Genomic DNA, 25,782 nt, shown 5'->3' with positions numbered 1-25,782 from the left:
CTCCCCCATTGCAGATCTCCAACTTGTCTCAGAGATGGCTGACCCCCTGATTTCCCATCTCTCTCACAGACCTCTGGCCTCCTGCCCACGCTCTCCTCACATATGATCCCCAGCCTCCTTTTCCTCTCCACCCCATCTCTTACCCAGGTCCCTCTCTTCATCTACTTCCACTGTCTGTTCTATTTCCCCTTCTGATTTACAATATTTTTGAACATTTTCACAAAAGAGCCAATGAATATGTGAAATGAGGTCTTCCATTTTGTAGGAAATATATACTTTTTATTGTGTATCCACAAAGAATATCTTTAAACTATTTAAGATTCCATGTGTAATTATATTTAATACGTAACTATGAGCTTCATAAAATTATAAAATTCAATCAAGAAGTTTTTAAATTTTTAACTCTTTAATTTCATGATTTAAATTATAAAAAGTAGACTACATTTAAATTTCATGAAAATTCTAAAGTCTTATAATAATTATTATGTCCATTCTTCTAGGTTCTGTTTATTGATCCTGCTCAAGAATATACCTTGGACTTTATAAGTTTGGCAGAATTTTTTTATTATAATGAAATTCCTCTTAGGTAATTACAAATTTATATTATTAAGCTGTAAACTGTGGTAAATCTAGTGCTGCCTATAATGTGTTACAGGGAGTATGACTGTGCATTTAAAGCAGCAGGTCTCATGGCAAGAACATGACTTGAGTTGTGAAGTATCCTGACCCTCCTTTCTGGTAGACTCTGTCAATCAAAGCTGAACAGTTCTTACCTATCTGCTAGCTTTCTCGGGAAATAGTAGGATTACTCTGGAGATGCGTTAGGGCCACTCAAGTATGTCTGACAGTTTTCAGAACTGCAACAGCTGTGAGATTTGCGTATACGGGCAAATTCCCTTCCTCCCATCTAATATGTCCCATCTAGATGCTGCAGGGTAACACCTCTCTGTAGTTTGTTATTCCAGAGGCGGTTGTGGCATTGTTGATCTGTCCTCTTTCCCCAGAATTGGTTTTGTGTTCATTCTGAATGTGGATAATGAAGTTGATGGAGCGGCAGATGCTGGAGTTGCACTTTGGCGAGCTTTCAATTATATTGAAGAAAAATATGATGTATTAGAAGCATTTATTTCCATGACACATGTAAGTTTGTGCACTAGATAAGGTTTTTCAGAATAAATAATTTTCTTGTATTGCTATGTTTACTATTATATCATTCTAAATATATAAAAAAGTTCCAGGAAGTTAGTATGGCTAAGTTTGATCCTTGCCCACAAAGATGCTGTAGTTGTCAGTGCCCTCCTGCAACCCCGTCGCTGCAGCGGGGCTGTGGCTAGGTCCCAGGGGCTTTCTGGCCTGCCAGCTTTGCCAAAAGTGCGCTCTAGGCTCGGGGGGTGGGGGGGAAGATACTCTAAGGCAGTCTCTGGCCCAAACATGTGCATACAGATAGATATACCACCACCATTTTTAAAAGGAGAGATGAGAAAGAATGAGAGGCATGTAGGTGTGCTTACAACATTGAGACTAGGAAGAGAGGAGACCAGCTAGAGATGTGTGTCCTGGAGAGCAGTCAGAGTGAGAATGATAGCAAAATTAGTGTCTAATACTACATAAGTGGTTATCATTTTGAAAGTTCTACAGCATCTTAACTATTTTCTTAATGACAGTGCATGACCGCTTTCTCTATAATAATGTGCATATTTAGTACCCTTAGTGACTGTAGCTTCATTGGTGGAGTACTTGCCTACCGTACATGAAGCTCTGAGTTTAACCCCAGCACTGCAAAAACCAGATGTAATCACAGCACTGGAGAAGTGAAGGCAGAACGCACTTTAGTTCAAGGTCATCCTTGGCCGCACAGTAACTTGAGGGCAACCCTGGGGCATATGTGACTTATTTCAAAATCAGCAAACAAAAGAAATTGTAAGACACACTCTTTATTTTGCAAGTAGAATTATAGTCTTAGAAAAATAAAGCCAATTACTGTAGGAAAAAAAATATATCTTGTTTCCACAGATGTACCAAAAAGTGAAGGATAATCAAATACTCACCGTGGATAACGTGAAAAGTATTCTTCAAAATAAATTTCCTAATGCTGATATTTTGGATATCTTGGGAACCCATTCCAAGTATGATAGAAGAAGAATGGTAAGATTGGACAGAGTGTAAAGCAAGTACCAGGCACAAAAGCAATGCCTCGGCGTCTTAGCCCCATGAGGAGCACAAGGGCGCACAGCTACGGGGCACGAAGCAGGTCACCAGAGGCTCTGGGTGGTGTGAGGACTTGGGAAGACATGAGTGAGGAATACATTTCAATTAGACCAGAAGACTAACTTTAAGAGATTTGATAAACGTGGAAATACTTATAATACCAATATATCTCATACTTGAAATGAGGTTCCAAGATCTGTCATCACATAAACACATATATGGAAGATAATTTCCACTTTTCGTATCCAGTATTTGAGATGCCTGTGAACTTCCAGAAATGTGAAATGATGCACTGAACATATGTGTCTAAGCCCAAAAGAGACATAGGCTAAAAGTGTAGAATTATATCACTGGCTTGCCTCTGGTAATTAATGTCTTGGAATACAGAGGTTGCTTAATTACAAGTTGTACACTGGGAAGACCTGTATTTCCAGCAGGGATATCTTTTTAAACGTCAACACACATGCATTCAGGGCTGTGATATGGCTCAGTTGGTGAAGTATCTGTCCGCAGGTATGAGGACCCGAGCTCAGATCCCCAGTCCCATGCTAAAAGATGAAAAGCTGCCAACTGTGGCACATGCCCAAGAGAGCAGTGTGCCTCTGGCTAACGGGCAAAGTTGATGAGCTTCAGGTCCCATGAGAGACCTTGTCTTAAAATTCTTTTGCAAGCATGTGGGAAGCCATTGCAGTGATGCCAGCATTAACTCCTGTGCTCCATACACTCGTACTCACTCATGCTCCCGTAACAGACACACTGTGCACGCATGCACATACGCACAGACACCAGAAAGAAGGGGCAGACATTTGCCCAGGGCATTTCCCATAAGCATATGACGTCAAAGGCATCTAAAACTAAGCCCACTGTGTCCCTTGTTACCCCAAACCTGTTTTCTTCTTCATGTTCCATATGTCACAGGCTGCCCCTGCTGGAAGTGTGTGGGCATCCTAACCTGTTTGTTTTCCTCCACATTCTCCCAAACAGCCATCAGGTTCGTCAGTTCTGCCTCTGAACTGCTCCTGACACTGACCTTGCCTGCTGCACACCATTCTGGGTCTTGTCTGTTTTCGTACATTACTGAAGTAGATTCCAACTCATTGTTGTGTTCTTTTTAAAATAAATAAGATGACCATACAGTTGTCATTGAACCTTCTTTCTGATGGTATTGGTCATGTCATTGATACCTCTGGGAACTTTATTCATACCTGTTTTAATTTATCCATCTTTCCTTCTACTAAGGTGCTACTTTTGTTTAGGTATGTTATTCGTATGCATTCATTGTCTTAAAATAACAGATAGCTTCCCAGTAAGCGCATACATTATACAGGACTGTGGTTAAGAGTTCTCTTTTCAGACAGATCTGGGTACAGATGGTAGAATAGTGCTACAGGCTCAATATCTCTACTCTGAATTTCCTCAACTGCTTCAGAATCTGAAAACGTTTGATCATGACTTAGCATTTAGATCTTGGATATGAATTATGAAAGAGTCTGCACACATTCCAAAATTTAAGTACTTTTGATCCTATCTGAGAAGGGGAGCACTGAATTTGTACTTAGTTTCCTAGACTGCTTGTGAGAATGTCAGTTCTAATAATAATCCTAACAGTTAGGATCAGATATCAGGTGAATGACTTACCCACAAGGGGCAGGCCAGACACTGAGGACCTCTGTGATCTGACTTCTGAGAGTCTCTCTGCAACCATACCTGACAGTACAACAGCCTGTGTTTATCACCATTACCTAAATGGGCCATCTTCTCACTTCCTTCTAGTTCTTCATCTGCTGTCCCTTCACTTGGACTGTCTTTCTCCATTTTGTCTTCCTGGAAAGTTTTTATTCATCTGTTAAAGCTTTCAATGTCATTGTCTAACAGGAGCCTTTACCTAACCCTTCCTCTTCATGCTCAGACTTGTTAAATGACCCTTTTATGGACACACTTCGAACCTTGCTTTAATTTGTAAGTATTTAGTGAACTTTGAAGAACAGTATTCAGTCTATTTTCAGTGTGGGTAACATAATTCTCATGAATTGAGTCAAGAAGTCTTTATGGAATAAGTGAGTAATACAGTAGTTTTTAATGTAGATAACTGTTTTGATTTTAAGTAAATGTCATATTAAATGTCAAGAATCAACAGGGCCATCACTGCTTGCTTGTGTAAATAACTTTTAGGACAACCAAAAAATGTGTTCGTGAATTTTCTGTTAATCTCCTACAGCTACCAACCCTTGATAGAAGATACTTTCAGATTCTTGCTTTATGTGGTTAGGTTTTCTTTGAATGTGTAGGTACAAATAACAAAATTAAGCATTTTTCCTACGACATAAAAATATGGCACTGTTTCATTTTGTCTTACATTTCTTTTTAAGTAGCTGTATTGTGTTTGACACTGGTATCTCTAATAAATAGGCAGGAGCAAGCTTTTATAAGATGACTGGCCTAGGTCCTTTGCCTCAGGCTCTTTATAATGGGGAACCCTTTGACCTCAAAGAGTTGAACACTGAAGAACTGAAAGGAGTTGTTCTGGAAAAAATGACGGATACATTTGTATATCTACAAAGAGATGTTTTTATGGTAGGTACACCCTTATGAGAAAATGACACAAATGACATAAGTGGCCTAAGTTATATAAAAATGTTCACCCCGATCATTTAATAATTAATAATTAAATTTCTAGATATCATGAAAAATAGATTATTTGAATTATTTTATAAGAAAGTATTGTTACAATAATCCTACATTAAATGCTCTTTTAAAATATTTAAATATATTTGTATGAATTACTTACATAACAAAAATATGCATGTAACTTGCCCATATTAATAAAGTAATATGTTTCTATTTTAGGGCATATTAAATGATGAAATCAATGCGATTGATTTCCTGATGGATAAGAATAATGTTGTACCCCGCTTAAATTCTTTGATTTTGCACACAGAACCACAGTACCTTAATTTATTATCTTCATCAGGTAGAGAACCATTCTTATACTGTACTCCAAATGCTTATTGTGAATGGTTTATTAATCATTATTAAACATTCGTTATTTCAGTAACTGCTGATATTGAAGATTTCTCTACTTTCTCTTTCTTGGATTCACAAGATAAGAGTGCTGTGATTGCAAAAAACATGCATTATTTAACTCAAGGTAATGAGCATATTTTTCTATGATTTATTCCTGAAGTAATAAAAACATTAACTTTAGTAAGGTGCTTGGATAACAAATGTCATTATGTTTCTATTTTTGGCTAGGGGCTTGGATTTCAACTTGGCAGTTTATAATTTATTACAGTTTAACAGTTGTTGCAGTTGAGAAAGTGTTCCTCTTATCCTCATTAATCATATATGCAGCCTTTTTTAAAAAAGTATGTTAATCCATTTTTGCCATTTAAGAAAGTAATAAAGCCTATTAAAACCTATTTTGGTAAGTCCATAAATAAAAGTGTAATTTCTATATTAAATGAGATAATAGTGTTTCTCCCTTATGAGTCAACAAAATCTGGATGTCTTGCTAAAGTTGGGGATCATAACCAGAAGAAGAGAGACCAAGACAGTTTATACACTTAGAAATAAGGATTTAGGTTAAAAAGAGAAGTCTGAAGTTGGACCACAGATTTGTTAAAGCTACAACTTTATGTTTAAATAGGTAAATAGAATTTGGTTAGTTAGATTTTACTTTGTTTGTCCTGCTTTGAGGTGGTTTGGTTTGCTTTGGTTGACATATCTTTGTTCCCTCATTTTATTTTAATTGAAATGGATTTTACACAATATTATTTTTACATATTTTATACCATGATTATTTTTAAGATTATTTTAATGTCAAAACATTTTTTCTTTTTAATTTTATTTATATATTTATTTATTACAATTTATTCACTTTGTATCCCAGCTGTGGCCCGCTCCCTCACTCCCTCCTCTCCTCTCAATCCTACCTTTTCTCCCTCTTCTTCCTCTGTGCCTCTCCCCTACCCCCCTGATAGGGGAAGCCCTCCCCCCCATACAATGATTATTACTCCCCTCTCCCAGCTCCTCCCACCTTCCACCCATCTAATTTCTCATCCCTTCTTGATCTCTCTCAGTAGAAAACAGGCATGTTTTTTAATGTGAAAGGAAAAGAAAAGATAAAAAGACAGCTTTGAAAAGGATAAAACAAATGAGAAAATAACCAGAGAAAAAGCACAAGAAATATATATATAGATGCAGAGACACATGTTGGCACACACACAAAACCTTAGAAACACAAAATCAGAAACCATAGTATATAAGCAAAAGACCTGTAAGGGAAGAAAAAAGGGGAAGAAAAATGCTCAGATAAAGCACTGTGAGACAGAAGAACCTCCAGAAATACTCTGGAGTCCCTGTTCTGTCGGTGTCTGCTGTCAGGCATAGGAGCCACTGTTGGCAGAAACTAGCTTTTCTTTGTGAGTGGTTATCAGTTGGAGATAGCTTCTGCGCTAGGGGTGTGGTGTAGAGTGTCCACTCCCACTCTCAGCTTCAGGACACCAGGAAGCCTAGACCCAGGCAGGCCCAGTGCTGCTGGCTCAGGCTCTGTGAACCCATACAAAAAGGCCTTGTTTCCTTGGAGTTCCTCATCCCTCTGGCTCTTACAGTCCTTCCAGTTCTTCTTCTGCATGGTTTCCCGAATCCTGGGGGGAGGGATTTGATGGAGTCATCCCATTCAGAGCTAAGTGTTCCAGGGTCTCTCATTCTCTGCACATTGTATAGCTGTGGGTCTCTGCATTTATTTCCATCTGCTACAGGAGGAAGCTTATCTCATACTGACTGAGCAACACACTGTTCTATGAACATAGAACAATGTCACTAGAGGTCACTTTGTTGCTGCATTTCTTGAGCACAACAGTAGTATTTGTTATTTTCCCGAAATCACTGACCATCGAGTCTAAGGTTCTAGGTCCCCAGCATGTCAAGCAAAGGTTCTAGCTCGTGGAGTGGGATAGAAATCCAATCATATATTGGTTGGTTACTCCCAGCCAATTTTGGGGCCATTATTTTACTAGTGAGTCTTGCATGCAGCTCATCATTGAGAAGCACTGAGTTTGTAGCTGAATTGGTGTTGACCTCTTTCCTTTGGTAGTGGGAAAGTGCCCTGCGTATTAGTCGGTAGAGGTGAAGGCTCCAGATAGGCACTGGCTTGGCCACTTCATGTTCAGTCAGTTGTCTTCAGCAGTAGCACTTTATCATCAGTTTGTGGAGAGCAACTTGTCAATAGCCTATGTGGTGTGGGATTCCCATGGGGCCCCATTGGCCACACCTCCATTGCTATACCCCAGTCCTGGAAGTGGAGTATTTATTATGTGCCGAGGGATGCCCAGCTACAGCTTTGTCTCTCCCATTAGTCAGCAATTCCAGCTGTGTCACCTGGTGGCTTCAGTGAGTAAGGCCACCATGAACTCACGGTGTGAGTGCTTGGCCCATAGGGAGCAGCACTGTTAGGAGGCGTGGTCTTGTTAGAGAGCGTGTCACTGTGGGGAGGGGCTTTGAGGTCTCCTGTGCTCAAGCTATGCCCAGTGTGGCACTGTCTCCTTTGGCTGCCTGTGATCAAGATGTGGAACTCTGAGCAGCTCCAGCACATGTCTGCCTGTGCATGGAAAACACGGTTTTTGAATTCTAAGATAATGATTTTGAGAGGCCATCCTGGTCTACAAAGTGAGTCCAGGACAGCCAAGTCTACACAGAGAAACCCTGTCTTGGAAAAACAACAACAAATACTTATTTTGTGGGGTTTAAGCAGAAACTTTTATTTTCCTTTATTTTGATTTTAGAAAAATATAATTTTACTTGACTGTTTGAAAATTTCAGATAATATGATATCTGCCGTCACTTTGTGGATTATTGCTGATTTTGATACCCCTCCTGGGAGGAAACTGCTTTTTAATGCATTAGAGCATATGGTAAGTACATACTCTTCCTGAGTGAGAATAGTGCTCAGCTGTCATTCTCTTCCATGTTAATGACATGCAAGTTCATGTGGTTAGTGCATAGTGCTAAGAGAGCACATCAGGGAGTCACACATAAACGCCATGTAAGACAGTTTTCTCTCCTGGTGAAAATAACCTTACGACTGTCCCCAGGTATTGTTCTTTTTCCTTTTTGTAGTCTTTTTTTCAAACTATGTGTGTGTGTTTCTGAAGAATGTTTAATAATCTACTCAAATAGTGAGACAGAGACAGAGATACAGAGGAAAAGCTTATTTGTCTCCAGTGAACTCAAATCTGTGTTCTAAAACGGCAGCTAGGTATAGCAATTGCTGGTTTGAGTAATTGTAAATCAGTTCTTAGGCAGGATGGTTTTTGTATTTCAGGGTACTTTTTAAAATGAACATCTATATTTTTAATTTTTATTTATTTATTATTTATTACAGTTTATTCACTTTGTATCCCAGCTGTAGCCCCCTCCCTCATCTCCTCCTAGTCCCACCCCCACCCCCCCCATTTTCCTCCCCTAGTCCATTGATAGGGGAGGTCCTCCTCCCCTTCCATCTGACCCTAGCCTATCAGGTCTCATCAGGACTGGCTGCATTGTCTTCCTCTGTGGCCTGGCAAGGCTGCTCCCTCACATAAGGGGGAGGTGATCAAAGAGCCAGCCACTGAGTTCATGTCAGAGACAGTCCCTGCTCCCATTACTAGAGAACCCACTTGGAGACTGAGCTGCCATGGGCTACATCTGTGCAGGGGTTCTAGGTTATCTCATGAATGATCCTTGGTTGGAGTATCAGTCTCTTCAGGTCCCCCTGGGCCCAGGGTTTTTAGCTCTGTTGGTCTCCTTGTGGAGCTCCTCTCCACTCCAGGTCTTTCTCTCTCTCTCCCTTCTTCCATAAGATTCCCAGCACTCTACCCAAAGTTTAGCTATGATTCTCAGAAGCTGCTTCAATGCCCTGCTGGGTACAGTCTTTCAGAGGGCCTCTGTGGTAGCAGAGAATTCTCAATAGAAGAATATCAAATGGCAGACAAACACTTAAAGAAATGTTCAATGTCCTTAGCCATCAGGGAAATGCAAATCAAAATGACCCTTAGATTTTACCTTACACCCACCAGAATGGCTAAGGTCAAAAACTCAAGTGACAACACATGCTGGAGAGGTTGTGGAGAAAGGGGAACCCTCCTCCATTGCTGGTGGGAATGTAAACTTATACAACCACTTTGGAAATCAATCTGGCGCTTTCTCAGACAATTAGGAATAGTGCTTCCTCAAGATCCTGCCCTAACTTCACCCAGGGATGTGTTGTTATTTGGAATTATAGGATGAAACAAACCTGTTTTCTCTTTCTGCCAATGTCCATCCCGTTTGTCTTTGTGACAATTGATCATCTTACCCAGGGACCTCCTTCCTGCTTAGCTTCTTTAGGTGTACAGATTTTAGTATGTTTTTCCTATCTTATAGGTCTAGTATCCACTTATAAGTGAGTATATACTGTGTGTCTTTCTGCTTCTGGGATCCCTCACTCAGGATAATCTTTTCTAGATCCCACCATTTACCTGCAAATTTCATGATTTCCTTGTTTTTAATTGCTGAGTAGTATCCCACTGTGGAAATGTACCACAATTTCTGTATCCATTCCTCCGTTGAGGGACATCTGGGGTGTTTCTAAGTTCTGGCTATTATGAATAAAGCTGCTATGAACATGGAAAAAAAAAAGATCCAGCTATACCACTCCTAGACAAATATCCAAATATTTGACAAATATCAAGTACACAACAAGGACATTAGCGCAACCATGTTCGTAGCAGCTTTATTCTTAATAGCCAGAAGCCGGAAACAACTCAGATATCCCTCAACTGAGGAACAAATACAGAAATTGTGGTACATTTACACAATGGAATACTACTCGGCAATTAAAAACAAAGAAATCATGAAATTTGCAGGCAAATGGTGGGAACTAGAAGAAAGCATCCTGAGTGAGGTAACCTAGAAGCAGAAAGACACACATGGTATATACTCACTTATAAGTAGATAGTAGTCCTGTAATATAGGATAAATCTACAAAAATCGGTAATCCTTAAAAGATAAACAACAAGGAGGACCCTGGGTAAGAAGATCAATCCTCATTCAGAAGGCCAAACAGGACAGATATCAGAAGTAGGAGAAGACGGGGAACATCTGTATTTCTAAGTGAGCTGTTATATCTTTATTTTTAAAATTAAGAAAAACATCAAAATGTTTTATGACATTTTTGAATTAGCTCATTGTAAGTTTATTGCTAAACAGCAAATTATTACCAAACTTAATGACTCAAAACAGTGTTTTTTTCTCACCAGTTTCCGAGAGCATCTTAGATAAGGAGTAGCACTCTCCTGAGGTTGCAGTCCTAATTTGCCTCCTGCTGCACAGTCTGTGCTCTTGGCAGGAGCTGAATGTTGCCTGCTGAGGTAGCACACTTACCTGCCTGTGGCAGATGGACCAAGTGCTTCATTCCATTGCCACATAAACCTGGTGCATGCACTTGGACTTGCACGTGTGTGAGCAAATGTGTGTGTGTGTGTGTGTGTGTGTGTGTGTACACGAATGTGTGTGTGTGCGAGAATGTGTGTGCTTATATACACATGTGTGCACATGTGCATGTGTGTTGCTAAGAAATGCTCAGAACACGGTATCTGGCCAAGTCAAGAATAGGAGATTATATGAGGGCAAAACTACAATTCGGCTATGAGACAGTCTCAGAAGTTAGAGCCTGTATTTTCTGTTGCTCGAGGGAGGTGTCTGTTGAGTGTGAGAAGGGGCTGTGTAAGGCATGAAGTAGAGAGTGCGGCTTGTTGGGACCACCGTGCAGGCTGACTGCCACACTAGGAATCGGTGATATATTTTCAGTGAAGCGTGACACCTGAAGGGTTTTCATGTGCTGTTAGACCATGTCAGAGTGCATTTGGGCTGTTTCCAGTAACCTGTAGGCAATCGGATCTTTGGGGGAGCCGTCCATTTCGGAGAAGTTAACATCTCCCTGCATTTCTGAAAACCTTCTGGAAATGCGCTGTCTGGGAGAACCGCACACCGCTTTGCTCTTCCCTACAGTCACAAAATTATTCACTAGATTTAGCGGCTGAGTCTGAGATCTTGACAAGTGCTATCCTATTTATGTCTTCTTGGTAGGGAATTATGCAATTTTAACCGTCCCTAAGCTCTTTAACATACAGGTATCTTCACAGCAGTTAATTTAAAATAGAACATAAAAGATGAGCTAAGGTGGTTTGTGGTAAAGGAACATGTCAAATCTGATGACCCGAGTCCCAGCCGCAGAGCCTACATGGGAGAAGCAAAAGGCGCCTCCTACAGGGAGTAATTGTAAATCAATTCTTAGGCAGGATGGTTTTTGTATTTCAGGGTACTTTTTTAAATGAACATCTATATTTTTAATTTTTATTTATTTATTTATTACAGTTTATTCACTTTGTATCCCAGCTGTAACCCCCTCCCTCATCTCCTCCTATTCCCATCCCTACCCCCCATTTTCCTCCCCACCCCCCCACATAAATGCAAAACTACTTTTTATAGAAGCACTGATTTTGAAAAGTGAGAATATTTGGAGTCACAAAATTATATATTAGATATAAAAATTGAGGAAAGATAATCTTTGTTTAATATCATTATCATATATCTATAGTTTTTTTTTGCTGATTTTACCCAAGTATTTTAAATTGCTTTACTGATTATCTAAGTAGTTAGAAGTGAAGTTACCCAAAATCCTATGACTAAAGAATGTTATATAAGATTATAACCAATCCTTATTCATGATCATGAATGCCAAAATGCTCAAAGTTTAAAATGCATATTGCATATTATAGATATATAAATTATTATAGTTAATCTTTCTATTTGAATATGTTGTTAGTAGGTCTGTTTATAATCATAAAAATTACAATAAATAAGAAATTTTAATGAATATACTATTTTGATACTAGAAACCAGTGTAACAAAGTTTAATGTAAAGCTTTTGAAAGAAAGGACAGAAGTCCTATGTGAGTGGAAGGTATACTGTCGTCATTAATGAAGAGGTCAATATTGTAAAGATGTTATCTCTGCCATAACTGATGTATAGCCTTAGTACAGTAGGGATATCCATATTTTTTTTTTACAATTGTCATAATAATTTGAAAATATAAGCAAAGATTCTAAGGACCAAGAATTGCTAAAACACTTGAAAAGATGCCACACCCACTCCAGCAGCGTCGGTGTAGCTTATCAGTAGATTGTGCTACTAGATGGGAGACATGCTTCCCACGCGAATTGGCTCCCTGGAGGTCACTGGCAGAAGAACCCCCGGCCACCTAAGCCAAAAAGGACGTATTCTGAGATTTCCACGCTACCTCGGTTGCAGGGTTGGATTGATGAGCTTTTTGTTGTTTCTCTTGAAACAGCACAATTAACTATTCAAGGAAACACATTTCCGATAGATTATTAGAAGCTTTAGCAATAATAGAGTAGAAGAAAAATAAAATCTTAGGAATAGTAATGAGTCAAATTCAGTATCAGAACTTGCTTGTAGAAAATCCAAACATTGTAGGTAATAAAAGAGTAAGAGCTTTACACAGGTGTTTATGGTGAGGCAGAAAGAAGATAGGCAAACACAGGAGGTCAGAAGGTTTTTATTATACTATGAGTTTTAGCTCAAGCATCCTATCTCTAAAGGAAGATTGTAAATCCTTAGCAAGACAAACAGGAAGAATTCTCCTCCGTGCTTAGCTCTAGGGAGGGTTGTAAATCTTTAGCCGACTTGGCTCGGAGGGCAATGACAGCCCCTGGCCTTCTCCTCACTAATTAGCAGCAATAAAACTGCATAAATTGTCATGAGTTTAGAGTTCTATGTTTGTTCTGCTTAAAAGTTTTTAGACCAAGATTTTTTTGTAGACACTGCTTTCTACCAGGTTGCTCTTTCAGTTAAAATGTAAACTTTGTAAATGTTCCGGGAGGTACGCCAACTTTAAGGTGCTTCTTTATGAAATTACTATAAAAGTGTTGGCTTGACTTCCGTAAATCACAGCAGATTCAGACACTCTCTGGTGTGCGCGTCTGTGTGTCAAACCGTGTCTTCCTGATATCCAAACCTCTGGTTTCCCACGGGTGTGGGACCCCGGCTGGGTCGGTCCGTGGCAACAAAAGAATATAGAATAATTAATTCATCATTGTCAAAACCTTCTATAATGCCTACATAACTGAAAACATTTTTTTCTTAAACTCAAGAACAGGAAAAGCAACTGAATAGGAAGTGCAGACCTGAGAAGCAGAGTCGTGCGTCTTCTCAGCGCTGGGGTGAAGTTAGCCTGTGAGGCAGTAAGGGCAGTCCTTGACAGCTCTCCAGGCGCGGACCGCACAGAAAGCCAGCTCCAGACGGTGGCAATGGGCTCACCCTTAAAGAGCAAGACAGCAAATCCCGTGAAGAGTATCTCTTCACTGCAGAACAATTTCTAAAATGGACAAAAAGGCCTAGTACCAATCAGTTAAAATATTAATAAAACTAGTGAAAATTAAAATTAAATACCAATTATATTCTCTCAACTCACAGCATTGGTACAAGCCACAGAATGAAGGAACATAGCTGTTCTATGTTCTCTGTGAGTTGCAGCTAAAAAGCACTTGAACTGTTGGCACAAGCAGTTGGGGGAGAAAGAAAGAAAATGTAATTATTTTAAAAGATTAAAAGTAGAGCAAAGAATTTAGGGAGCGAGAGGCCAGTGCCATTGAGGGCGTGCTCAGTATCGCTGATGAGGAGGAAAAGAGTAACACCCTCCCGCAGGGTCCGTCAGTACTGCACAGATGACCTAACTTAATTGGCAATGCAGACGGTTCTTGATCTCCTCTAGAAGAAAGCACTAATATGTTGCTAGTGGGAGTAGCAACTAATGGAGATATTTGTAAATCATTTGGCTGCTTCAACAACTAATAAAGCCTGGATAAAGAGTATATTCATCTCGTGGAGCTCTATATACTGTCAAAAATAACCACACAGCAACAGTATCGCGTTGTATTGACAGATAAGAGAGAACAGAGCTTCGAACGCTATAGTAAACCACTTACTTGAACCTTGAGGTAGATTGAAGTTTAGAGTTAGGAATGTAAAGGACAGGAACTGAAGAGACTCGCTGTTACAAAGGGCAGGAGTGGTGATTTTAGGAGAGAGGGAGGCGTGTGGCAACTGAAGGGCTAGGGCCATCTGGGCGACTGCAGACCTATGTGGCTGTTGGTGGTAGCTGAAATCACTGAATTCTACACGCTGGTTTTATATATTTTATGTAATCTTTTATACACTCAGAAAGTGATTGAATATTTTATTAGCAAAGAATCTTAGTACAAAGGAGAATGTCAATAGTTACTAAAGGATTTTTTTCCTGCTTTTATGGTAAAAATTCCTCATTCAGTACAGACAGTCCAACTGTGAAAGTAAGATACCTGGTAAGATGAGACCTGAGGTAAACACGTATGTTCAGCTGTAAAAGGCTATATCAAGTTCTCTTTTTCTAACCTGTCAATGTGTTTTGCAGGAAATGAGTGTCCATAGTCGGCTAGGGATTGTTTATAATCCCACATCAAAGATAAATGAAGAGAACACAGTCATTTCCAGAGGAATTCTGGCGGCTTTTCTTACACATACAAGCAGCGTGCTGAGACGCTTCCTGAGGAAGCTGGCAAAAGAAGAGACGGCTGAAGCGATTTACTCTGGAGACAAGATGAAAACGCTCCTTACTGGGGTCAGTAAAACAGTTGTGGGGGCTTTATGAGAAGGTGGGAGTGGTACCTGGCTGTACAGCGGAGCGTGGTGGGAGGTTGTCCACAGAGGAGATGGGGAATTGGCTCTCTGTAAGTGGAGAATGCCTAGAGCTGTAATTTTGGTTTTTGTTTTTGGCAATTTTGAATTGTTTCTCAATCATGATAACCATATTTTGAGCTAGATAACCATCTGTGACCATGGTTACCATATTGAATGATTCAGTGGAAAATTTCTGCCACCACAGGAGTGCCTGGCAACCTGCTAAAACTTTAGACCCTAAGGCCTCCTAGTCGTACTCACAACATACCAAGGTGAAATTGTATGTACATTAGTGTCCGAAAAGTACTAATAGAGAGAAATGTGCCTTAGTATGAAACTTTAAAAACTTTGACTGATTGATTTTCTATGAATATCTTTATAATTTTTTTACTCTAATCATGGATTATACTCAGTATTTCATTGGTTAGGTACAGTTATTAAATTGGCCTTCTGCAATTGGTATTCGGAGATGAGATGGAATATTTTTTAATTTTTATTTTTTTATATTAATCACAGGTTATTTACTTTGTATCCCAGCTGTAGCCCCCTTCCTCATTCCCTCCCAAACTCACCCTCCCTCGCTCATCTCCTCCCTGCCCCTTTCCAAGTCCACTCCTAGGGGAGGTCCTCCTCCCCTTCCAAGATGGAATATTTTTATCTTAAACATTATTCTTTAAGCAGCTAATATGAGATGCTAAGTTCAGGATTTAACAAACTTCATCTTTTAATGTTAAAGTTGAATTAAACTCAGCTTCTCAAACATAATAATGATCCACAAATCCCCCTTAAATTGTTAAATAATGAATAATTTATAACTGTATTTGGAACAAGATTTAAAGATTTTTGGGAACAATTTGGCAAAAGAAATATCTTTAAAGTGTTGCATCAGAAGAAAATAACATTTTAAATCATAATTTGCATAATTTTATTAATATTAATAAAGTGGGATTCTACAAATAAATTATATACGGTCACTTCATTATTTGATTCATTTTTAACTTGTACCATAGGATATGGATAAGAATGCTTTTGAGAAAAAATATAACACCGTTGGAGTAAATATTTTCCGAACTCACCAGTTATTCTGCCAAGATGTGCTGAAATTGCAGCCGGGCAGGATGGGCATCGTCAGCAATGGCAAAGTAAGTGAAGAGGCACACCTTACGCTTTGCTGGACACCGGCGCAGTGGGCCTCACCCAACCTAGCAATGTGATGTTCCCAGTTCAAGGGTGGAGCTCACGTATTGTGCACTACTCAGAGGTCAGGGTGGGTGAGATGGCACAAGAATCCCCGCCCCTGCGCCCGCCGTGGTGACGTCTCTGCAGCAGTTCTGGAAAGCAGAGTGCTCCCCATGCTCCCAGCTTCATCTTGTTCTCACGACACGTGTTGTGTGACAGTGCCCCGTCACAACTCGAGACAGTGTGCAAAGCACACTGTTCCAGCTTTTTCTCCTGTGCCTTTTCCTGCAGTTTTTATGTCATGTGACAACCAGCTCCTAAACTCTGAAGTATGTGTAGATTGTCATGCGTTAACATAGTCTTTTACAAGCTGTTAAGAGCACTCATTCTCATTGTTCTGGATTACTATTAGTAGCTCATTATTTTGCTTTCCAGCTCTTTTTCCTACAAGAGACATATCTGTTTCTCTTAAAGGCTTGGTTTTAGCCCCATCTGTAATTCTACATGGCATTGTAATGTGGAGGTCGGAGAGGTGGGCTGTTGGAGCTATCACGCTTCCTCTAACGTGTGCCTTCAGCGCTGTGCTGAGGTTGCCACACTCTCCCAAGGGGCCTGGCAGCTGGGCTGCGTAGGCAGTGGGCGCCATGCTTTTTTCTCTTCAGCAGCTGCATTTTACTCATCTGTCTTTATAAACAAATGCAGAATAAATAGATGACACAGGCTTATCAGTATTGTTATGGTTGATGGCCTAATTTTACTTCTTACCAGTTATTTAAGTAAAAACTTAAACAGTTATTAAAAAAATAGAATCTGATCATTAAGTTTATTAAACTGGCTTAACATATCATTCAGCAAATATCAAATTATGTTAAAAATTGTAACGCACTGCAAAAGTTTTCTACATTTTTTGAATGTATGTGATTTTTTAATTTATTTTTTATTTATTAAAATTTATTCACTTTGTAGCACCCTCCCTTGTCCCCTTCTGATCCTACCCTCTCTCCCTCATCTCCCATGCCCAAGTCCACTGAAGGGGGTCCTGCTCCCCTTCCCTCTGACCCTAACCTATCAGGTCTCATCAGGACTGGCTGCCTTGTCTTCCTCTGTGGCCTGGTAAGGCTGCTCCCCCCTTAGGGGGAGGTGATCAGAGAGCCAGCCATTGAGTTCATGTCAGAGACAGTCCCTGTTTGCCTTACTAGGATGCCCACTTGGAGACTGAGCTACCATGGGCTACATCTGTTCAGGGGTTCTAGGTTATCTCCATAGTTTTCTACATTTTTATGAACTCTGTTCACCTCTGTTAAAATCATATTCATTAGATCTGGAGAGATGGCTCTTCAGTTAACAGAGCTTTCTGCTCTTGCAAAGATGTACTTTGGTTCCCAGCATCCATGCTGGGTAACTCCAGGTCAGTAAATCCAGTGCCACCTTCTGGCCTCTGCAGGTACCTAAACACACACACATGTGTGGACAACATAGAAGTAGAAATAAAATAAACCTTTCTTTAAGAATCATAATCATCTCTGAATAGTGCTATTTTACAAACTGATAGCAAACATTACTGCTTATTAACATAAGTAGCAATCATATATGATAGTGAGCATTGCAGAAGTCCAGGGATGACCTTACTTCCTGTTGCCATGGAAAGAAAAACCACTTTTTAAAAGTACTTCTCAGGTATATGGTGGTCTTTGACTCCCTCTACTGTCTACTGGACAGGGTGGGCTGTTACGGCTCATGAGCTTGTTCAGGAGCAGTGAAGGGGGACAGAACTAGCTGTCACTCAGATGCACTGCATCCATCTCGGCAGGCCCCCAGGAGGCAGATCACCCTCTTCATCCATTAAGAAATAACTTAGGAAATGCAGCCCGTCCTGATGAGACCTGATAAACTAGGGTCAGGTGGAAGGGGAGGAGGACCTCCCCTATCAGTGGACTTAGAGAGGGGCAGGGAGGGTGGGTGGGGAGTGGGAGGGAATGTAGGAGGGGGCTACAGCTGGGATACAAAGTGAATAGACTGTAATTAATATAAAAAAATAAAAATTTAGAAAAAAATAGAGAAAAAAAGAAATAACTTAGTTAGGATCCGAGGACCCTATCCTAAGTTACTAATAAAACTTCTCAAACGGCTAGAAGTGGTATATCTATAGTTTCACTCTTTTCCTATCTACTCAGTGATAAAAACAAACAACAGAAACATCGAAACTGATTTAAGAGTAAATTTATATCAAATTTTAAAGTGAAAAGAAGTTAACATGAATGCTTTTGGTGTAACAGTGTCTGCATCTGTGTTAAGGCCCTGTGGTTTATGTTTACAATGACATTATTTGGCCTCTCATGCACCTCTGAAAGAGTTCAGTGTTGTGCCGCCAGTGCTGCCATGACTTTTCAACAGTGCACACTACAGAAGCAGCTGACGGGAGGGGCGTGAAGACCTGTCTGAAACCAGGCTCTCTAATCTAGCAAAAGAAAACAGTACTCTACATGACATGGTCTTTAGTTGTTAGACGTCATGGTGTCCTGTCTAAAACTATGTCAGCCCTGGGTTCTCCATTAGGACCTCGCATACATGATACTATCGTCACCATACACGATAGCTCCCTCAGAAAATGCTCGAGGCAGCACACTTGATGGTGGTGTTGGAGTAAACATGAAAAAAGAAAATTGTATCCAACAATAAAACTATCTTCATTTTAAGTTTTTAGGTCCTTTAAATGAAGAGTTCTACATAGAAGATTTTTACTTGGTTGAAAAGGTAACATTTAGTAATTCCGTAGAGAAAATTAAAGACGTTGTTGAAAATATGGAAGTCAACCCGAAACAGTAAGTATGTAAAAGTCTTAAAGGAACCCTTTGGAAGTTTTGTGTTTTACATGTTCTTTTCTTTTCTTTTCTTTTCTTTTCTTTTCTTTTCTTTTCTTTTCTTTTCTTTTCTTTCTTTTGTTCTTTTTTCTTTCTTCTTTTCTTCCTTTCATTCTTTTTTCTTCTTTCTTTTTTCCTTCCTTCCTTCCTTTCTTTTCTGTCATTTTTGTTTTGTTTTGTTTTCTGAGACAGAGTTTCTCTGTGTAGCCTTTGCTATCCTAGAACTCATTCTGTAGACCAGGCTGACTTCAACCTCAGAGCTCCTCCTGCCTCTGCCCCCTAAGCACTGGGATTAATAGTATGTACCACTGCCTGGCATATATATATATATATATATATATATATATATATATATATATATATATATATTTTAAAGTTAGAAAGTATATTGATATTTAGAAAACTAAAGATACATAGTAAAAGACATAGAGAAGATGAATCATCAACCGTTTATTCGCCATCACTTAACTCTGAGGACAATGCCGTTCTTTCTCTTTGTCTTGTATCCAGCTAGCTCCATCTGCTTCTTTCATGAAAGAAGCCATTTTCATAAAGACTGTGTGCATAGGTCTCATATGCTTACTGTATGCTTTGGCTTCAGCTATAAATAGCCCTGTCTATGGTTACTGTATTGAACTTTGCCTCTTCCTGGAGAAGTGTGAATACACTGCATGTCTCTTGCAGCTTACTTTGTAAGATCACCCATAGCTGCGCATCCAGAGAGAGTCTCTCTAGAGTTGTTAACTGTAACATAAAACATGACCCTTCTCTTCCTGGAAGTCTGATGCATTCTTATCTGCTTATACAGCACAAGTGACCTTGTGATGAAATTGGATGTACTTCTTTCTTCATTGTCTGTGCGTGCCACTCGGTATAACATCACGTTACTCAAAGAGAATCTCAGGTAATACTGTAACACTATCTGACGTTTTCTCTACTACTGAATTATGTTATGCATTCTTTCCACTTGTCATGCATTATTTCCACTTGTTTTTATAGCACAATAAAATTAAAGTCCTCTGCTCAGTAAGAAGACAGTCAGTAACATAAAGAGAAAGGACTATCTAGGACATAGTTCAGTGGTAGAGTACATGTTTATCTTTCCTGCATGAGACCCTGGATTTGATCCCTTGTTATGAATTTGATATGGATTTGATCCACACATCTAGTCGTACAGCCTAGTGAATAAAAATGCAATTAGAATGTAACCTTTTAAGTTATTCTTAGCATGATTTTTATTTAATATTCAATATTATTAGGAACTAAGTGTCTTCAGTCATTATAACCAATTCTGTTTCTTCAGTATGTGAAAGACTCATTTCCCCAGTGCTAGGCTCGTAACTGTGCAGCACACACAGTGCAGAGAGCTGTCTTTACTCTGCAGTGTGGTGCATTAGTTAAATGATTCCTTTGGCACTGAGTCACAGTAAGAATTAGCAGTTATCTCGGGGAAATCTCCTCAGACTGAAGCCATAAGACAACCAGTTTCTACAGGTGCTACAATATGACAGTGACTTTAGAATTTTTGCAAGAGAACTAAAAGCAGCAACAGTTGTGGAGTCATATTATTAGAGCATCTACCTTGTAAACCTTACTTCTAGCAAAGTTACCCAAGAGCTATTGACTCTGCCACTCTGTTATAGCACAGATCACAGCTTCAGGTGAAAGGGAGTTTCTCTCCTTCTTCTGTTTGAAGTAAACATTTTAGTTCACTGTTGAACACTGGTTTTCTCACTGCGGAGTCTGTAACAAAGATGACTGTTATTCCAGTGACTGCACGTGTGTAGCCCTTGACTTGGTGAGCCTTTCTCCACTGTCAAATGAACAGTTCTTCCTTCATCTAAAGAAAATGCTTTAATGTGACTGGAGTTAAGGCGGAAATTAAGTTGGCATAGTCTTTCATTTAATGACATACATAGGATTTGTCATCTCCCACTGGTGCTTTTGTTTCCATTTTTTTCTTTTAAATTAAGTCTAACTCTTAATTTATGATTTAGATCAATAGGAGACACATGGGAAAGGACAGGAGGGAAGACAGTAAAGAGAGAAGGCTGGGATCTAAATAAATTATGACAATTTTGACTGTGTTTCTTTTTAATTTCCCTTTGGTATGTATTGATTTTCTGAAATGCCAAATTGGATAAAAATATTTAGTATTAATTCTCAAATCTAAAAGAAATATATTCACCTAACACAAAAAGCATATTGGTTTTATTTTTCACATAATGCAATTCATGAAAAACTATTAGTAATTTTGCTGTAGTAGTCTCATTCTTTAAAGCATATTTTAATTGCATACTTATAAGATACTACATTTTTCAAATTCTTTATAACCTTAATGTATTGTACACAAATAAATTAATAATGTATTGCACACAGATTTCAGATCTGCTTTTTATTATGTGAAATAATCAGAATTTTTAGCTAAGGGGGAAAGCAAGCAACTCACAAGAATGTACATCGCTAAGATCACAGTTACAGATGTGTTCACATAAACTTAACCCACTATGCTTGTCTCATTTTTGTTGTTCTAGTGTTATAAAGATAAATCCTCCAGAGAATGACGTGTTCTTTGATGTCACTGCTATTGTTGATCCTTTGACAAGAGAAGCTCAGAAGATGGCACAGTTCCTGATTGTAAGATAGTGCAAATCACACTACACCTTCTCATTTTGAAACTTACATTCTCATGTCTGTTTTTAAGTGTACGGAAGTGTTTGTGCTCTCCTCAGTTCTTCACACCATCTGACATTTTAGACACACACGTATGAAATGCACGTATTTGACTGTAGTAATGGAAGTGTGCGTGAGTGTTGCAGCAGCATTTCGGCTGGGTGTTGCTGGAGCTGAGTTGCTATTCGCTGCAGGCTTCTTGCTGTGGCATGTGAAGTGTGCTTTGCTGTGCTTTCCAAGTTCTACCTGTCAGCGTGACTTTGAAGTGGGGCGTTAAGTGAACTCATAAGGAAGAGGTTCTAGTCATATCATACATGGTCTTGTAAACAGAAATAGAAATTCCACATCTCTTCCATTATCTCCCCATCCCTCTATCTCCTAGAGCACACAAAGAGGTCAGGTAGGCCTAATAACATGACAGCTGCCTTCTAACCAAGAGACAGAGAAGAGAGTGCTCATGGAAGCCAAGCAAATAGACTTTCATCTTGGGCTTCTCAGCCTCCAGAACTGTGAGAAAATAAACTTCTGTATTTAAGCCACTCAGTCTGTCATTTCATTATGACAGCCTAAGCAAAGCATTGTCTTCCCATGTTGTGAGTGACACCTTTTGGAGAAGCCAAAGTTCACTTTATTTAGGTGAAGTTTGAAATTCAGTGAGTGATGATGACCAAGCAGGCAGAGTTCAGGGAAAGAGGGACATAGAGATTGTGTTCAGTCAATTGTATCTGCTTCCTTTAGCAAGGGCCAAAATAACAGTGTCCTCAACAAGGTGAAGTCACCGTGTCATGTAGCAGTTAAGCACAAGCTGCTCGAGCTGCTGACACTGTCAGGTAACCTAAGGTCACTGTCACAGCATAAAGGGGAGAACAGAGCCGCAACCCCAAAGTTCCACAGGTGACCGGCAGTAATAATTGTGAGAGGCTGGAACCATGTCCAACAGCCTTTCATAAAGATGAAAACCTGGGGGAGTCTGGTGCTGTGACTTCTGCTGAAGTCCCAGTTTATGGCCATGCTGGGCTGCATAGCCAAACCCTGTCTGAGATAGAAGGATGGAGGGGAGATGAGAGAAGAAGGGAGAGAGGAAAGGAGAAAGAAAGGCAGGAGATCAGAAGGAAGGAAAGTAGGAAGGTGTGAAGGAAGGAAGGAAGCTAGCTGAATGTTCATAAAATGTTCTCAACTAAAGGCAACTAAGGAATGCTAAGAGCTGGAGAAGTGGGGAAGACCACACCAATTTGTCATCCAATAGCATATGGTCAGCCCTGAAAACATACATACATACAAGTAACAAGTAAATAGCAGGTACTATTTATGTATTTACATATGTGTGTGTGTATGTGTAACAAAATTTAAAAGAAATGAGGCCATGAACTTGAAAGAGAACAAGATGTGTAGAGGGGCATACATGGAAGGACTTGGGGAGGGGAAAAAGAAGGGAAATGACATAATTATAATATCAAAAATTGTTTAGATAAAGAAATAAATTCTCAGAATTGGAAACTCCTCTGACAGTTGACTTCCCTTTCGCAAACAGACCAACATGTAAGCAGGAAGTCTAACGGATAATGTTATGGTCAAGTGCGGTGATATTGGCGTGTATTCTGTTAGAATTTCATGTTTTAGCTTCCTCAGACAATAGGCCATAATGAAGGAATGTATTGTAAGTACTTGTATGAATGTATTCATTAATTTGGCTGATAAGCTTGGACTGTGGTGTTGTTTCCACTCAGAGTATAAACAGCACAAAGTTAACACCATGGCTGTTTCACCGTCCTTTGTTAACATTGGTGTGAGCATTGTGTGAGCTTCTTGAAGTTCAGTGCTCAAATGATCCCTGACTGTTAGTGTACAGCTTCCCTAAGCCCCTGGAGAATCGTTATTCAGAAGAGAATGTTATTTTATGTTTAAGTAAGAGAGGAATTGCATGTCACTATATTTCTTTGATAATAGCATGTTTTATTTCTATACAGTTTAATTTTTACTTTATAAAATATTATACTTACAAAATAATATTTTAAGAATTGTCTATAGTTTCTAGCTTCTCTTGTCACTCATCTCCTGTAGTCAGACAACTGGCTGGACTGTATAGCGCTGGCCTAACATTTGAGGGCAAACTGGTCATCCTGTGACCTCCACGGCTAGGAGTGACAGAGTGAAGTTAAGCCACTTTTAACTTAGAAGCTCTTAGATGTGCACTCTGTTTGCCATAACTTCTTGTTAGCTCTGTATTCCTTGAGCTGCATGTACATTTTCCTTTCTGCCTTTAGCTTTTGAGTCATGCTTGATTGGTTGCCTGTATAGAGATGAGAGCGAACAAAGTTCATTTCCTCCTACTTCTTACTGATTTAATGACAATTAAGAGAAAAGAAAGAGGAGGCCATGTGTGGGTAGCCTAGAACTGTGTGTCTCTCTTGTGATGCGGAGTGGAATTCCAAGGTCAGTACCCCAGGCCGTGCTGTGAGGCGGCCACTGTGTGTGCAAACCAAGGTTCTAGTAATCACAGTACATTTCCTTCAGCGCGAAGGGAATTCAGAAATCTCCGAAAGGAAGTTACTTTAAGCAACTTTGAGTTGCGTGAATGTCAGCCTCTTCTGTAACTTCGGTGGCCTTGGGCAGGGAGTCTCCGCACCTCACCCCTGCGAGCCTGTGGGGGGTTGAGGGTTAAACATGACAGTGATTGTAAACATGCAGTGCATGGAGGACGATGTGTGCTCAGTAACTGTTAGCCATTATGTCATTCAAAAATCAAATGTGGGCCTTTTCAACAGGTGCTTGGGAAGATTGCAAATGTGAGGATAAGGCTGTTCCTGAACTGCAGAGACAAGCTCTCAGAAGCCCCTCTCAGAAGGTGAGTAGCTGAGCACCATCACTCAGGGCTGAGAGGCTCTCAGATGCACGAAGGAAAAGCTCAACAGCCCTGCTCATCAATAACCTGACTCAGGAAAATGTGTCTCACCTTATTGCAAAAGTTATATGAATTTTTTTTCACAGGCATTTGAAATTTGACTTAGGAGTATTTATTGAGAAGTGTTTCAAGGGGGAGAATTCAAAAGTTTTAGGGTTAACTGTTTTGTCAACACTTTTTCAGACCTACAACTCAAGATGTCTTTTCTCCCATCATCACATTCTCTGTTTGGGAGTCTTACAATGAAAGTCGTTTGAAGTACCCATCAGTGACGCATACTAAGGCGGTGGCCATGAACGTCACCTTAACAGGAACATACCCTTTCTCTTGTTTGCGTCAGAATCACTGTCATCATAATCACTTCTGTTAGTAGGAATGTTTGCCACCCTCTTCTGTCTTGGGGCAGAAAGGAGGCGTGCCCCGTTGGGCTAGAGCAGCTTTGTACAGATTGCGGTGCTTTTCTCGATCACAGTTATCAAACTAAACATGCGTGTACACCCGCCAGAGAAAGGGTAATGCAGCTAATCTCTAGACGGTTTCACGTAGTTCTCTTTGGCTTCTTTGCCTTCATCTTTTATCTTAAAAGCTATTAAATTGTGCAGAGAGGGAAACCGAGGCAGGACCTCAGCACGTAAAGGTGCTTGCCACCAAACCGTATGAAGTGACTTTGATCCCTGGGATCCATGTGATGGAAGGAGAGAAAGGACTTCCACAGGTATCCTGTGATGTCCATATGTGCACTGTTGGGAGCATGCACAGACACACATGAACACACACTTAATGTAAAGCAGTGTTTGAAAGCATTCAAGGTTATTTGGCCTTAGGGACTGGAGAGATGGCTCCACATTCAAGAGGACTCGGTGCCCTTGCAGGAGAGGGGTTTGGTTCCCAGCGCCCACGTGGCAGCTCCTGGTACTGTGTAACAGCAGCTTCAGGGGTTGGCACCTTCTTCTGGCCTCTCTAGACACTGCATGCATGTGGTGCACCAACTTACAAACACACCATACACACAAAACACAAATGGATCTTTTTTTAAAACTTGCCCCTTTGCAAGGTGGTTGTGATATGCATCTTTAATCTCAGCACTCAGGGAGGCAGAGGCAGGAAAACCTCTGTGAGTTCGAGGCCAGCCTGATGTACAGAGAGTTCCAGGTCAGCCAGGTCTGCACAGAGAAACTCTATGTGAAAAACAAACAAACACA

The 25,782-nt window shown here is 40.0% G+C and overlaps 1 protein-coding gene across 1 annotated transcript in view; it reads left to right on the top strand.

Moving 5' to 3' along the window:
* Uggt2 (UDP-glucose glycoprotein glucosyltransferase 2) overlaps window positions 1-25,782 on the top strand; it is a 98,360-nt gene that overhangs the window by 31,311 nt on the left and 41,267 nt on the right. The window contains exons 14-26 of the mRNA XM_021637093.2: window positions 501-586; window positions 1,005-1,140; window positions 2,014-2,145; window positions 4,618-4,782; window positions 5,056-5,179; window positions 5,261-5,356; window positions 8,029-8,120; window positions 14,700-14,906; window positions 15,976-16,107; window positions 18,842-18,966; window positions 19,814-19,909; window positions 21,540-21,642; window positions 24,444-24,523. Coding sequence (XP_021492768.1) covers window positions 501-586; window positions 1,005-1,140; window positions 2,014-2,145; window positions 4,618-4,782; window positions 5,056-5,179; window positions 5,261-5,356; window positions 8,029-8,120; window positions 14,700-14,906; window positions 15,976-16,107; window positions 18,842-18,966; window positions 19,814-19,909; window positions 21,540-21,642; window positions 24,444-24,523 — 1,574 coding nt within the window. The remainder of the gene's footprint in view (window positions 1-500; window positions 587-1,004; window positions 1,141-2,013; window positions 2,146-4,617; window positions 4,783-5,055; window positions 5,180-5,260; window positions 5,357-8,028; window positions 8,121-14,699; window positions 14,907-15,975; window positions 16,108-18,841; window positions 18,967-19,813; window positions 19,910-21,539; window positions 21,643-24,443; window positions 24,524-25,782) is intronic.

This window comes from Meriones unguiculatus, chromosome 9 (genome assembly GCF_030254825.1).
Source record: "Meriones unguiculatus strain TT.TT164.6M chromosome 9, Bangor_MerUng_6.1, whole genome shotgun sequence".
NCBI lineage: Eukaryota > Metazoa > Chordata > Mammalia > Rodentia > Muridae > Meriones > Meriones unguiculatus.
The sequence above is the reverse complement of the archived record's forward strand: the minus strand, read 5'-3'. Positions and strand labels throughout refer to the sequence as shown.